Raw genomic sequence first — 15,276 nt, 5'->3', positions numbered from 1 at the left:
TCTGAGCTGCGCACTACTTTTCTCTGTCCAAGCATAGCTCCCACCAACACAGGGAGGATGTTCTTGTGATGAGGCACATCTGAGGGGACAGACCACCGCCTGACTGGTGTCAGGACTCACACCAATCCCTCATGCTTTCAGATAACAAGCAAAGTTACAGCACTCCGTGCCTCAGTTTCCCTTAGCAAAACAGCCATAAAAAAAGACATGACCTGCCCTATCAGCTATGTACAAGTGTTGACTCGCTCCAGTCTAGCAGACTTCTGGGCAAGTTCTAACAAATGTCAGTGTGTGGTTTGTACTGATAGGCACCGGGAAAGGGCACAGCACTCTCCTCTCTAGGTTAGAGGCTCCTCCCTGCCTTCGCTGCGGAGTTGTTGCGCTGCCGTTAGCCTCTCTGTACAGCTGTCTGTGGCAAAAATGACACATTGGAGGAATTAGTCATTGGAGTGTAACCCGGCTGCTCCCAACTGCTGTACACACACACACAGAGCCCCACGCACACGCACGCACGCACTGCCTCCAGCCCATTGTGAAGTAGCCCTTTCTCCATCTCCCATGCTGTCAGCCCCTGACCTTCCTTTCACATGCTCTAATGGTCACTAGAAAACTGCGAGAGAACACAGTTGTGTTATTAAATAGCCCTAATTTGTCTCCAGGCCTTTTCCCTCCTCCCCCCGCCTCAGTCTCCCGCGACTTAACGTTTAAACCAGCTGAAGTTTACAACAAATCAAAGCCTCCCTATAGGCCCAGATTGTCTAAATACGGAAAACAGGAAGTGAGTAACCTTCAGCGGGAAATTGTTCATCCGATGGAGGCCAAGACCCAAGGCCCGGCGCTTTCCAGTCCTACCCCAGCACAGGCAGATACAGAGTGTACTGAACAGACACCCGGCATTTCGCAGGAGGGAGTGGTTTAGGGAAACTTTTACTTCTCTTACAGTCACATTGCAGCTGCTTCAAGAAAGGAGATGGTATTCAAGCCTGTGCAGAACAGTAGATGGGCAGTTTGGGAGGGTTATTTTAAGCAAATTGTGGATGGGATAGAGAAGCAGACAAGGGTTGGAGAAGAAAACAGAGAAGATGCATTAATCCAAACTAAAACTGCCTCTTGCTTCCTATGAAGGTATAGATGGCAAGAGAGTACCGCAAATGGCATCAGGCTGCTTCCAGCACACAAGGGCGGGAAGAGATTTTGTGGGACGGCCCACTTGGTGATGAAAAGGAGAACACTTCATTTCCTAGGCAGAGAGAATATAATTTATTTTTGTAGAGTAATTTGCCTGCTTCCCCCAGCCAGGAAAGATCCCAAATTATTTTACCGGCTGTTTATCTAAGGCTTATATTATTCACTACTGAATTGCAACCATTACTGGGGTGGAACATAGCAGCTGTTTAACAACTCAAAACAATGCCCCTTTTTTACGGAAGGTCATAATAAGATCCTCTCTAACTGAAGGTGAACTTCTTGTTACGTGCCGCATCCACTGGAATAAAGCTTTGCTCACAGTTGCATTTCTGCCAGAATCACAAAACCACCAAAGAAACTAGGGTGCACGAACACATCCAAGCATGCCTGAGTCCTTCCACTCTAACTCTGGACAGGGCTAATGAACCATATACCACCAAGTGGCCCCTGGTTATAGATAGCTTTCTTTCTGACCCCCTTGGAGCCTGCACCTATGCTCATACACCAGTTTTGTTCTGGGCAGCTCATGGGATAAGCACCAGCAACCAAGCCTAGAGTCTCTGATTTCAGAAATGGACAGAGAAAAAGAAAGTAGAGTCTGATTTGGAGTTTCGCACCACTGTCAAGGAGATATGGGTTGGTTGGTCTTGTCCTGGTTCCTTGCCCCAGAGCTGGGAGTGCTACAGATGAACGGCACCCCTGGGCAGATGTGCATACACAGCACAGTCAGTCTCCAGAGGACATTCATGCAGAAGGCACAGCTGGAATTAGACAAGCCTGACTGGGATGCTGCACCTCTGCAAAGACTGGGGCTTGAGAGAAATGTACAGCAGAGGGTAACTATTTGGTCTTTTGAGGAGGACAAGTTAGGGATGAAGTTTCTAGTTTGATCTCTTTGCTGCGGCATTTCAAATACTGCTCTGAATTTACCTTTTAAAAATATATTTAATAAATCCTGGGTTTAGGCAGAAATATTTTCTCTCTTGCTCCTACAGTCTTTTTATGCAATGATTTCGCCAGATTTCTCATGGTTTATATAGATGAGTAAAACTAGACTTGTGGCATTTGCTTCACAGAGATTTTCTTTCTTGCATAAAGATGAAATTTTGTTAGTTGTTTGGCTAGCAAAGCAGCTGGCTGGGAGAAAGATGCTCTTAATCAAATGGCCTTGCTGCCCCTCTGGGGAGAACTCTGTCTTTTTTCCCATCACAACAGGTTTTCTCTTTGTTTTCTAGTGGGCAGGTGTTGACCCACTGGGATGGGGAAAAGGGCAGGCTCTGATCCCATTCAAGATAGCCTCATTGGTAATAGATCAGAGGGGCATCCCTAGGTTGTGGGAGAGTATGACTGTCTTGCTTCACTGACTGGTGAATAATAGAGCTGGCTCTCAGTGATACTTGCAGGGTTTTTAACAGGAGTCCTGTTTTCCAGAGGGACTGGGAATGAAAGGGAAAGGAACCCAGAGGGTGATGGCTGTGCCTGGCATTGCCAGAAACCGCAGCTGGTCCTGCAAGTGATAGGAATGGAGACGATGCTTCTGTCTAGGAAGGATGCAAAGAAATGCTCCCACACTGCATTATTTGCTTGATTTACTCTCTTTTGCCATCACTTCCATAGCAGGCTGACTTTGAGGGGTGTGGAAGTGAATTTTGCTCCAGTGGAAGGTGAGACACAGATAATCCCAGAGACGGAAATGCTACTGTAAACCATGGTCTCAGCCACCCCTTGGTTCTTCCATCTTGAGGGTAACAGCAGCTCTGTTCTGACCTCCTGGGATGAAAGACTGCATGTGTGGGCTAAAGGAGGTCAGGGAGCTCCAGCCAAATCCCTGGCCTGGATGAGGTGACCAGGGAACAGGGTTGTGGCTTGCCCAGTGGAGCCTGTCTGCCTGCAGTCCAGACATAGCACGGAGTAGCTTTTCTTCTGCTGACCTTCTGCTCAGAAGAATCGAGATAGTAGCAGGGATCTCCAGTGCAGTTCCTCCTTCTCTGCTTTCTCAAGTGATTGAGAAGGCAAGTCCGCTGTGCCCAGGAGCTACAGACTTGAGATCTAAAATAGGCTCTACACCTGCTTAACTCAGAGGCTTAGTGTCTCTGCCCACTCAGCTAAGGCAGGATTTATCCGCCTCGTATAGAGTTGTGGCAATCCATTAGTCTGTGTTATTGCAGGCCTTGGACATGGTCACATCCCAAGAATGGAAACTTGAAGCTGGATATATGCAGCAGCCAAAATACGGAGCTCTGACTGCAAACCATACTGTAGGCACATTCACAAAGTATCCACCAGCATTGTGGGCCAGAGGCTTGTCCAAATGAAGCAAGAGTTCTTACAGACACTGTGTCCAGGCGCAGGATCCTCGGATTTCCTTTCTTTGGCGAGGTTCCTTTGACCAATATCATTCCAGCTCCAGCAAAGCCATCTGTGAGGGACCCACACCTGCTCAGAAAAGGCCCTGCATCCTTGAAAGAGTTAACCCTGAGCTCTTGACTCAATGCACAGGAATGCGGTCACCTCAGGTAGAGTCTCACTGTGGCCAGCCTTGAACACTGCCTTCATGGGAGCCTGCACAACTCCAAACAAAACAGCGGCTGCACTCAGTTGTGTCAGGACAGACAAGAACAGGGATGGTACCAGCATGTTAGACAGCTGGCTGTATTTTAACATGCTCTTTTTACTTTATTTTCCTACGTTCTTCCTTAGTGCCATATGGAAATTACACTCCTTTTGGCCTACGCATCCTGCACCAGTTGGACATCTTTTCACCTGTGCGTTCTTTCTTGGTGCTCTCTTTCTGATGTTTCACTCTCTCATTTACATTCTTGCTGAATTTACCTCTGTGGCTCACAAACCAGCCAGAGTCTTTTACTTCTGCTGCACTAGGGCCCGGGAAGACTGGTCATTTTCCTTGCGAAGCCACCACTGCAGGCCGTTCCTCCATGCCATCCAGCCCTGTCACTGCTAGCCCTGCCTGAAATCACCGCCCCTGCTCAGCATTCCAGCAGGCTGCTTTCACTTTTAGCCCCGATGCTGAACAAACCCAGCTCTCTCTTCATGTATATGTATGTATTTATTTATACACATATGCCCCACCACAAAAAAAGACCTATTTTGCAAGGTTTAATATGCTCTGAGTTCTGCTGTGGACTCTTCCTCTTTTGTTGCAGCTGTGGTTTTAGGGCAGGCTTTGTGGGTTTGAGAGAGTCCTTGGATGCCTTGGGAAATGTTCTGCAAAAGCGGACTTTCTCTCCATGCATTCTGCACTCCAGCCACCAGGTCCTGAAATCTCCGTGCACAGGATTCCCCCTATTTAGAAGAACACAAAATCTACTTGTCTTTCAGGCATAGTTTCTGATTGATGCTACTCATTTATGCCTGCAGCGTCAGGTAAAGAAACAGGAGAGCCAGCTGGACTCCCTCCTATGTCAGCAGCAGCTCTAACTGAGCCACAACACTGCATCATCATGCTCCGAACGGGCTAAGAAACACCACCTCACAGCCATGGTAGCACTGGGGTGGCTGGTGTAAGCTTCTTTACCACAGCTCTGGAGAGAATAGGATCTTGCCCACTATCCTTAACATCTCTGTCCATGACACAAGAGAAGCAATACTACCTACTTTGTAGAAAATAAGGGAGAGCCTGCAAGCATCAATTAACTGTGAAACAGAAACACTTTCTGCCTCTCCTGTGCTTGTCCTACTTATTCATGAGGAAAAGTAACTCTGAGGTAGGAGAGATGAGGATTAGCCTAACACACCTGGGTACCACCTGCTGCTTTAGCGGCTCCAGCTCACAGTTTTGTGACAAGCTGGGTGCTTGACAACAATATCCCTTTGAAATGCCGTGTGTACTGCTCAGGGTTTGGAAAAGCCTCTCTCCAGCACGGGGTAATTGTCAATATGCGTGAACAAGCTTCCTGGGGTTGGTTGGGGGCAAGAAGGGGACAGTTCAGGTGGAAAGAAATGCTTCAACACAGCACAAGGCATGCCTGTGATCCTAACCAGCTAAACAGGAACTTGGCCCTACAGAGTTAGAGCAGCCTTGAGGTGGCTCTGACAGGCAAAGCACAAAAATGCTGTGGAAAAAACCTGATGCACAAAGCAACAGGAACGTCTCACAAGGTTTAAAAGCACAGCTGTCCAGCCTTGCCTATCTGTATGGGAAGTGGGAGCTGCAGCTTCCGAACATGGAGCTGGCAGGCAGCATAGAAAAGGAGAGGGAGGCGAGATATGTGGCTGAGGAATTTGGAGCCTTCGAGTTCCCTCTCTCCCACCACCCTCTCTCACAGGAAATGAAAGAAACTTCTTTTGTGGAAGGAGAATGGTAGGTGTGCACATGTGAGTGCGTGCTGGGGAGCAGCCCAGCCTCGTGGGCTCCTTCTGGGCGTGCAAGCCTGCATGCAGGGCTGGGTGTTTGCACACACGCATGTGAACGGTTATGCTGAAGCACTCAGGGCTGGCCCAGGGCTGTTTCTCAGAAGTCTCCTCATGCGTGTCTGAAAAGGTGGATCAGGCAACGGAAGCGGTGAAACCACCAGCATGCCCCGGCCCCAAAGGACTGCCTTTTCACTTTTTCTAATTTTTTCTATAAAGCAGCCCACCCATTTCTTCCTCCTTCCCTCCCCCGCTCTGCCCTGCTGAACTGCAGCACTGGAGCGGCAGAGCCTGAAACTGGTGGACAGCACAGGGCAAAAAAATATCCATGGCTGCTGCAAAGAGTGATGTTGAGGGCCAAGGCTGGCAAAACTGTCTGTGGGCATGGCCATCTGCAGCCACTGGTGCCCTCGCTTGGGCCTGAGCATGGAGCAGAGCAGGCAGCCAGCTGCCAGCTCTGGTGGGACCCGCCTGGCGTGCGGGAGGGAGATCCTGAGGAGGGAAGGCAGTCCATGTGCTGCCCTTCATAAACCTCCCTCCTCCCTGCTGCCATCCTGCTGTTCAAGTAGCACAGCTCTTGCCTCCATGGAGGCCTAGGCCTGGGGGAACATGGTGGGAAGGGCAAAGGGAGCTGGTGGTGGGGTAAGAACAGTCCGTTTAGTTGTCTTTCTCCCCTCTTCAAACCACAGTGAACTGGTTGCCCTCTCTCAGGGTGAACAGCATGAGCTGCAGGGCTCAGGCAGCCCTATCCTCTCACAGAGAAGGTGGTATCTGGTCAGGCCCTCACCACCCACCCTGGCAGCCTCCTGGGTGCTGACACCACAGAGGGCAATTTCACCTGTGACTCTCCTCTAAGGGGGGGGTCTCTTTTAGCCTCTGTTTCCACAATAACGGGGACAACAGAATGGGTTGTTTATCCCCAACCCCACCCACCGAATGACGCAGCGTATCTGTATGGCCTTGGGGTGCCCAGGCGGGGTTTGTGGGAGGGAGAGGAAAAGCATGGCTGGAGATCTCACTTCTGTTTATGCCTCTGTTGGCAGTGAAAGCTTCCTCTTGCCATAGAATCATAAGGTTGGAACAGACCTCTGAGATCAAGTCCAACCATGCTTGCTCCTGAGGCAGGTGTTAGCAGTGGGTCAAAGAGCGAGAAGGTGGCCCATGCCTGCTCCTTCTGCAGACTAAAATGGCTGTCAGGACAGGCTGCCTCAGCGCTGTGATGGTGAACAGGTCTCCACTGTCCCCTCTGTGGGCTTTTACTACCCCAGTCCACAAAAAAACAGTGTCTGCCTGGCCCCTGGCACCTTGCCCTCAGGTGAACACACAATGGATTCCCGTCATGTGCCACAAATTTGTTCCTCTGATCACCCAGTTTCCCAGCTGAGCCCCAGTAGCAGGAGCACAGCCCCTTAGAGATACTGCTGTCAGCATGAGAGGTAAAATGCATCAGAAGAAAATAAAATCTGTTCAAAGCCATAATGGTAAAGGCAAACCCAGCTGAGAGGAAGGGTGGAAAATCTGGGGACTGAGAGGAGTGAAACAAAGGGTTATTCGGAAGGTCCTGTTGGGAAGACACACCAGGATGTTATATCTATAGACCCAAACTATAAAGACAGTTTTGGCACCGAGACCCAAGATCCACTTTCCTGAATAGCAACTGAGCCCATGTTCAGCCTTCTAGTTTTCTGGGTCAAAACCAAACCCTGCACAAATAATATTTTTTTTAAAAGACGTAATTTTTACTTCACGTGTTTTCTGTAGAACAAAAGGTAGTGGGTGAAAGAAAGGAACTGCCTGAGAAGGTGAGAATCTCCCAAATGGGAAGGACAAATTCAACATTGCCAAAAAAAATGCGTAGTGCCAAAGGAAAAAGGTGAATGTGTTGAAAGGAATTAAGAAATTGAGCAAGTAAGGTGCCATGTGAGGCAGTCCTGAAATCTACCCATGTGAAAGGCAGATATGGGTCCTTACATGCACAATAAGTAAGGTAGGAGAGAAAAAGAAGAGTAAACAGAGAAGAAAAATGCAAGAAATAAGAGTGTGCAAAGGCTGCTCAGAGATCTAAGGATTAAAAAGAAAACCTTTAGCAGAAATGGAAAACAGGGAGGCAACCAAACAAGAATATTCAGTCAGTTAAGGCTTGCAGGGAAAAGATAAGGGCAGCAAAAATGCAGAATGAGTTAATTATAGCCAAAGGGATTAAGGAGAATAAGAGGCCTTTTACAAATATATCAGGGGAAACAGAAGCACTAGGTAGAAGGTGGGTCTGTTAATAATAGGTCAGAGTAGGGAAGGAAAATAATAAAACAAGGGGACAAATCATGCCAACAGCAGTGTGGGCATATTCCTGTTACCAGCCAAACCGAGACCTCCAAGCCACCATGACAAGTCTATTGACTGAGACTGGTTTCAACCCAGAGACTCCCCAACCACAAGGACAGATCTGAGCTGCCATCACAGTAGAGCTCGGTATGTAAATGTGTCACGAGTCTCCCCATGCAGTGCCTGACACCTTCCCTGAAGAAATCAATGTATTTTCAGTGATTTAATTGCCTCAGCCCAGCTTTTTGTGGTGTAGGAAGCTGGAGAAAGCACATACACCAAGGTTAGGCCATATACGTTGTGCAATGGCCTTGAAAGAAAACCTGGTTGAAACACACCAGTGGGTGATAGACTAACCGACCAACTAACTATGGGCTTCTCATCAACTCCTGTGCCTTGGCTTGGCTATTTCCTCTTCGTCTGCCTCACTTGCTTCCCTGAAAGCAACAGGAATAAACCTCAGTAAATCCCTTGGGGCTGGATGCAGGGATTGGCTAGTATTAGGACTTCGCAAAACTTGCATCTCACTGGTTGTGGGCCAGATTTTTGCCTCCTAAGAAATTTTGTGCCAGAATCTTAAATATTTAAGATATGCACACATTCCTGCCTTCAGGATTTTGGCTTTCTCCCTCTCGAGAAATAAAGTTTGGCTCCAAATCCCAGGTTTCCCTCTCAATTCCTATAAAAACGGGAGGCTCATTTAGGAAAACTAGAAACTATTTATGTTTTCTCAAAGTCAAAAAAGGTCAGGAGATAGAAACTGTTTCACCCAGCTCTTTCACAGGAGGAAACACACGGCTCTCCTGTCTGCCTGTGGGCGCATTTTGCATACTGGAGGCTTTCCTTGAACAAGACCCCTCAGGCACCCTCCAGCCCCCATCTGCCAGGGAGTCACACAGTGAAACAAAGGGCCATCTCCTTTGTCCGAGGAGACAAGGTGCCAACCTGCCTGTCTCTGTTTACCAAAGGGAGGGATGTTAGCAGGGTGAGAATGGGGGGCTGGGACCCTTGCTGGGGCGGGGGGGCCATTTGTCCTCTATTCCCGGCTCTCAGGCGCTTTCCTCTCCCTGCTGTCTCCCTCTAATTTTCATGTCTTGCCAGCCTGGCTTTTTGAAATGCTTTAGATAGTTATTTAGGAGATTGCTGATTAAAAGGAAATAAATAAATAGATAAATAGGCTCCGTTTCTGCAAGGAAAACCAGGGAACAACCTCATAGCCCGAACTCCTGTGAGACAATTCCCTACAGCTCTGTCCACCAAAGATACAGAGTGCTTTGACCCACAGATAACCCCATGGTAAGGTGGATGCACACACACAACCCATATACTGTCCTTTACTCAATGCTTGCCTTTTCCGGCATCCCTACCTAGTCTCCTACAGAGAGCAGACAGTGAGAAAATGCTCAGGCCTGAGTCCTAGGAGGCACCTGGCAGTTATATCAGTAACAGAGCCATGCCAATATACACTGTTTTGTGGATGACAGCTGGCAACTCATGGACAGTTTTCATTAGCATGATTTTCTACCAATACGGGGCTGAACCAGATTCGTTTTGATCAGACAGGAAGGTGGATCAAAGCCCTGCGCTCACAGAGGCTTTCACCTAGAGCACATCCCTGTGTATACCTGCTGCACATCCATGACAGCAGCATGATCCCCTGCGACAACACGTTTGCACGCTTAACCCCATCAGAAATGGACAAACCCAGCCAGCAAAATGCATGGGACACCAACACTGGAGTCTTTTCTTCTATGCTCATCCTACTTACGTTGGAAACCACACAAGTGACAAAAACCACTGTCAACCTTCCTCCCTTTTTACCTACGTTGCACATTACAGGATGAAGTCCGTGCTCTCTTTCTCCCTGCTGCCTCTTTGCACTTTCAACCTGAGTACGTAAAGCTGCACGAGGAAGGAGAGGTTAAAATAACAGCACTCCATAATAAAAGACAGGTAATATACTGCCCTTTATAAGTCTCTCCCTTAGACCACTGGTTCTTTTACCAGCATGATCCCTGTTGCATGTATGTTAGAGGGAGTCTCCCAGAAGATGCTGAGCAGGAGAATAGAGGAGTTATAATAAATAAAAATATATGTCGTTGTTTTGTATTGCACCCTCAAGCTGAGGAATGACACACAAGTTATGCTAAGTGTTGCTGTTTATAGGCAGGTATAAATATGTTCTCCCATCTCTTGCTATGTCTGCCCAGCAGTATTACAACAGGAACCCTCACGCTTCCTCTGTCCGCTCTGACACTCAGGGATTCAAAGAGGAGTAGCAGGATTGCAAGAGCATTGCTGCTTCTCTGGCTCGGCCCCTCCTGGAGCAGGGACAGAGTTCGCTGACTCTCTCAACTCACCCAGTCTGTTCCTCCCCTGCACAGAGGCTTGCTGCAGTAGACCTAACCTGGCCTTTCTTCTTCTTCTCCTCCTGAGCACCTCTCCTGTGTCTCCCAGCTGCCCAGGAGATGGTTTACAAAATCCAGCCAGAAAGAGAGGTGGTGTTGTGGGGAGGGAAAAGAAGGTAGAGCCCAAGCCAAGAAGCATTAGCACCAAAAGCAGTGGCCACAGCAGAAGGCAGCGCTTTGAACGATCTCATGAATCAGCCGGGACATTATCTACAGTGAAATGCCTGGGAAGGGGTTTCCCATGTCCTACCCTGACCTGGAAGGTTGAATCCACAGGAGCCTGAAGGGCATTTTGATTGCCAAAGACAAAGGCTAAATTAGAAGGAAATGATATTTTATTTAACCTCTGCATCAGGGTGGGGGCCTGAGGGGAGGGTAGAGGCAGGGGGGTGGTGACAGAGGCATGGGGATAATACAGGGGATTCAGAACAGATAACTCAGTAACATATGGGCTTTCACTAAAGCAGCATGTCCCACCGACAAGCCAATTTCCCTCGACATGCTGTCAGTTGCTGCTGGGGGAGGGCAGAGCCTTAGACACAGCTCAGCCTGCTCTGTCAGGGCTGTACTCTGCCATACTAACGTGTTGTTGGTGCCAATATGGAATTTCCTTTCAGGAAAGGGCTGCAATAATTGTCTCTCCTATTTACACAGCGCTTTCCAGACAACGTGCCAGAGGCTGGAGCCCTTATACAGGCAAAGCTCCCAGGGACACACTGACTTGGCTTGGAAGTCATCTAGGGCTCTGAGTACTCAGCGTTATGTAGGACCAGGCTGCACGACTGCATACCTTTTGGTGCAAGGACCAGCTCTCCTGCAGGTGCCCCATTCCCAAAGTGTGGCTGGTGGCCACAGAAGAAATGAACACCAAAAGGGCCTTGGAGTGGTGGGGTGGGCTTACCTCTTTGTTTACATGGCATTAAAGCTACAAAGGCTTCAAATGCTTTCCTGACATGGCATTCCTGTAGGAAGTTGCTGTAGACGTCCTGAGGACCTAGGTGATCTGGTGGGCGGGTGGGGAAGGGCTATCTAGCAGGGAGGGACTGGGAGGGAAGGCAGGGGAATGCAACAGTGCCTGTAAGGGAAGGTGGGGCCCATACCACCCTGGGTGGTGGGCTTTGTGCAATAATGCCCTGGAGGAGGGGTGGGGGCCATAGCTGTGCAATACAACCTGTGGTGCCAGCAAGGTGAGGCCTGGGTGGTGGTGTCCCCTCTGGTCTTCCTCTGATGAGTCTGAGAGCCCTACTCTCAACAAAGGAAAGATAACACGCATATCTGAACATCTCCAATTCTTCTGTGAAGCTCAGCCTTTACAGGACTGCTCTTTCTCAGTTTTTAGCCAACCCAGGGACACAAATAGGGTGGATCAGAGAACCAGAGGTGTGAGAAATGGCAAAGACCTTCACTCCTGATAATTTCCTGTGGTATTTCATCAGACCAAGTAGGCATAAAATGGCACTTTACCACTTCCTTTGGCAGGTAGTTTCCATATCTCTTATGCACCCAGGAACAGGTTGTATTTTGCCAAGTTTCTGTTTCACTGTAAGTAGAAAATAGTAATGGATGTCAATATGAATTTTCGCAAGTGCAAAGGACTTAAAAGTGACACCCTGTCCTGTCTTCCCACAGTACCAAAATACCACATGTCAAAGATCCTCCTGCTGAGAGCTGAATTCCCTCTTCTTGCAAAGTTCAAGGACTGAGGCTTGTTCCAAGCATTTCTATTTCAGACTCTTGGTCTTTGACCAAATCATTGCATTTCAGGCTTGCGCTGAAGACCTGAGGACCATATTCGTTTGTATTCCCTTTGCACTTAGGGGCCCAGCCACAGCCCCCTGTACTAGGAGATGTAAAAAGGCAACAGAAAACCTCAGCCTGTCCTAAGCGTGTTTCCTCAGATATGTGTTTCCTTGGAGGTCCTGGATACTTTGGGGACAGGTCAGGGACACAGCAGTTCTCCACCTCTGCTGCGTAGGGAACCTACAGCACAAATTGATCTGTGGGGAGTATGACCCAAAGTGTCAAAACAGGGCCTTTAACATTTTCCACTGCCACCAAACCTGTTTGACTGAATTGCAGGTTAAAAAGGCATTGTGTCTATAATTGTTGGGCTTTAGAGAGCATGTCTTTTCCTTTAATGAAATACCTTGCTCATTCCATTCGAAAAGGAACCAAAGACTTCTCAGGTTTATGATAAAGTTGTAAAAATTTTATTTACCCCATATTTCCTGCTGGGTTATTTATGAGGCATTTTGTCAGCTCTCATAAAACTGCCTAGTAAAATATATTTTCTTACAAAAAAAATAAAATCATTTGTGCGGAACATCTTGAGAGCAGCGAGGACAGAGTTAATGGGATACACACACGTTCCGACCCTGGGAGAAAACAAAACAGAACGAAAGCCAGGCATTGTTGTACTGCATTAGTTAATAATAGCTTTAGAGCTAAAATCCTGCTCCCACTGATGTTACTGGAAGTTGGTCCTTAATATAAAATAATCAGAGAACCAGCTGCCGTGAATTGCAGAGCCCCAAAATGAACCTGAAATGCAACAAAGCACCCCGAAAACACTCCTCCCATTGGGCTTTCACAAGAAACACCAGCTCGAGAACTTTTTCTTTAAAATATGGTGTCTTAGTTTTATGTAACTCAGGGATGGATGCAAATTGTCACTCAGAGCTGGAACTCAAGGTTGGTCGATTGTTAATACAACAACTTTTACCTAGTTAAGGGTCAAGATGCAAGAAATGAAGCTCCTTGAGGTAAACCTGGAGGAAATCCCGTCTTGGTAGTTGCTGTTGAATAAAGAGCTTGGGCACAGGAAAGGCATGACCCACCCACTCCAGGCACAGCTGGGGTCCATTTGCCTCTCTTGGAGCACAGCTTTTCAGTTTTGTGTCACATGTTTGCATCTGCTCAGTTTTCTGTGGTCTAAACTTTTGCTTTTTTTCCAGCAGTGCTTATGTTCCTTAATCCCAGTGGGAATCTTGAAGCACAAAGTTTGTTGTGCAGCATTACACCTAACGCCCTTCATTTCAACCCTTGCAGCTCCCCTCCAGCCATGCTTACCACTTGCAGATAAAGAGGGACAGAGGTAAAAAGTCCCTTCCATGTGGCTGTCTTGGCCTGGCTCACTCAGGAGCTCAGCAAAGGTGTTCCACCTTAGAGGCACCAGGAATATGAAGGAAGTAAGAAAACAGTGAATAGAAGACACACACGCACATGCTCACAAAAAAAAAAAAAAGGAACAAAAAAAAAAAAAGAAAAAAAAAAAAGAACTAGAGAGGTTTGTTTTTAAAACAACAAGAACTAGATGCTGGGAAGCAGTCAGAAGTCTTTTGTTCTGTGCCTGTACGGCACTTAGCACAACACAACCCCAAATTACAGCCGAGCTCCTTGCTCCTGCTGCTGTGCAGAAGTAAAGAAGCAGAAGCCCAGTATAGGAAACAGGCAAGGAGCCAGGTTTGCAAAGGTATTTAAGCATGTAAAGACACAGGGGGATATTTATTTACGGATGCTGGTAGAGGTCCTATTTCCTACGGGAACCAAGGGGCATTAGGCTCACAACTCCAGCACTTTATCAGTGCCGCTAGGTGTTATCTGTATTAGGTACAGGGAGAGCTGGGTTTACCGCTCCTCTCAATAAGGCTTGTTTTTTAAAAGCCACTCTTATCATGAGGTTGCTCTCTTACATGTCTGCAAAATGCCTTTTGCGTTGCAAGGTCCTGCCTCAATCACACATGACAGCATTCATTTAGCAATACGACAGGTCTGTGCTGCTTTGGGCATACTCACATCTTGGGGTGTGCTTTCCATTTGCACAGCTGTGTTTCTCAGGGGAGGCAGGGGGGTCACAGGAGGTGTCGGGGTGACCCTGGGACCTGGAGCCAGCCAGAAAAACCCTCTCAGCCTGCTATTGGGGATGGGAAGTGGGGGAACTGCCTGCTAAACTGAGCAGGGTTGGCTCCCAGGAAAACAGAGAGCACGCACATAAAGTGGGATGTACCAGACCTAAGCTTTAACAAGCAGTTCAGGAACTGGCTGTGATTTTAACAGACAGTTTAACCAAACTGGACCAAACTTCCTCCAGCTCAGCCCTGCCAGAAATGTCTGATAGGACAGAAAATGTGCTTTACAACTGCTATGTTCTCCCTAGGCTGAACTAAGTCTATTACACTAATCTGGTAAGCAAATTCAAGTTGGACTCACGTGGAACATTTTTCTGCTGTCTAGAAATAAATGCAGGGGAACTCCAATGCAGGGAGTCTGGAGAGGAGAGGAGAATGTCTCTAAAGGTTCTCTGGATGTGACTCTAAGTGCTGAGTAGGTGGAGATGGAGAAGGAAAGCCATTTCTACTCCAGATATCAAACAAGCTCTCAGGGAAATTCCTTCTACAGCTTAATTAATTTGAAAAGAAAACACCTTTTCCTCCCAGCTTTCAAGAGGTTTTGGCATCTTTTACGACCAGCACAGTCAGTTGTTCCAGAATCAACAGTTTTGGTCAATGACTGACAAGGAAGGGCTGCTTTGCCTCCGTGCACCAGGGAGAAACCAGCAGACATGTGGCAGACACCTTATTTGCACTGGTGGGACTAATGCTTTTGACTCAGCTTGCGAAAGGTGAGCTGGCAGGATGTTAGCATACTGCACGCTTTGACAAACTGCTGGTGATGAGAGAGCTGCTGGCGTCCAGAGCAATCTGGCCCAGGGGGAAAGTTTCTCCCAGTTCTACCATACTGTTGCTATTAATGGGGCAAATTCCAAAGATAAAACTAAAAAAAGCATCTCCCGTGTGCTCCAGGCAGGTGTCAGAAAATATAATGTTTAAGCTCAAAAGCTGGCATGGGTATTGTCCTTAGGAGGGGAAACATAAAAGAAGGCAGATAGCAGAGATGTGCAATAGCCCACACTGAGGTCTCTGAAAAGCTGCCACTGATGAGAGTCCTTGTCAAATGACTCCAATCATACAAGCAGACATGAGGCTTA

At 47.8% G+C, this 15,276-nt stretch overlaps 1 protein-coding gene across 9 annotated transcripts in view; it reads right to left on the bottom strand.

Moving 5' to 3' along the window:
• Window positions 1–15,276, bottom strand: part of LOC147414853 (uncharacterized) — a 53,271-nt gene that overhangs the window by 5,936 nt on the left and 32,059 nt on the right. For 8 of the 9 annotated variants that reach the window (XM_086470224.1, XM_086470221.1, XM_086470228.1 and 5 more), the window contains one exon: window positions 11,754–11,829. The exons of the other annotated variant lie outside the window; for it this stretch is intronic. In XM_086470224.1, coding sequence (XP_086326350.1) covers window positions 11,754–11,829 — 76 coding nt within the window. The remainder of the gene's footprint in view (window positions 1–11,753; window positions 11,830–15,276) is intronic. 9 annotated transcript variants of the gene reach the window in all.

This window comes from Leptosomus discolor, chromosome 9, assembly GCF_034619465.1.
Source record: "Leptosomus discolor isolate bLepDis1 chromosome 9, bLepDis1.hap2, whole genome shotgun sequence".
Lineage (NCBI taxonomy): Eukaryota > Metazoa > Chordata > Aves > Leptosomiformes > Leptosomidae > Leptosomus > Leptosomus discolor.
The sequence above is the reverse complement of the archived record's forward strand: the minus strand, read 5'-3'. Positions and strand labels throughout refer to the sequence as shown.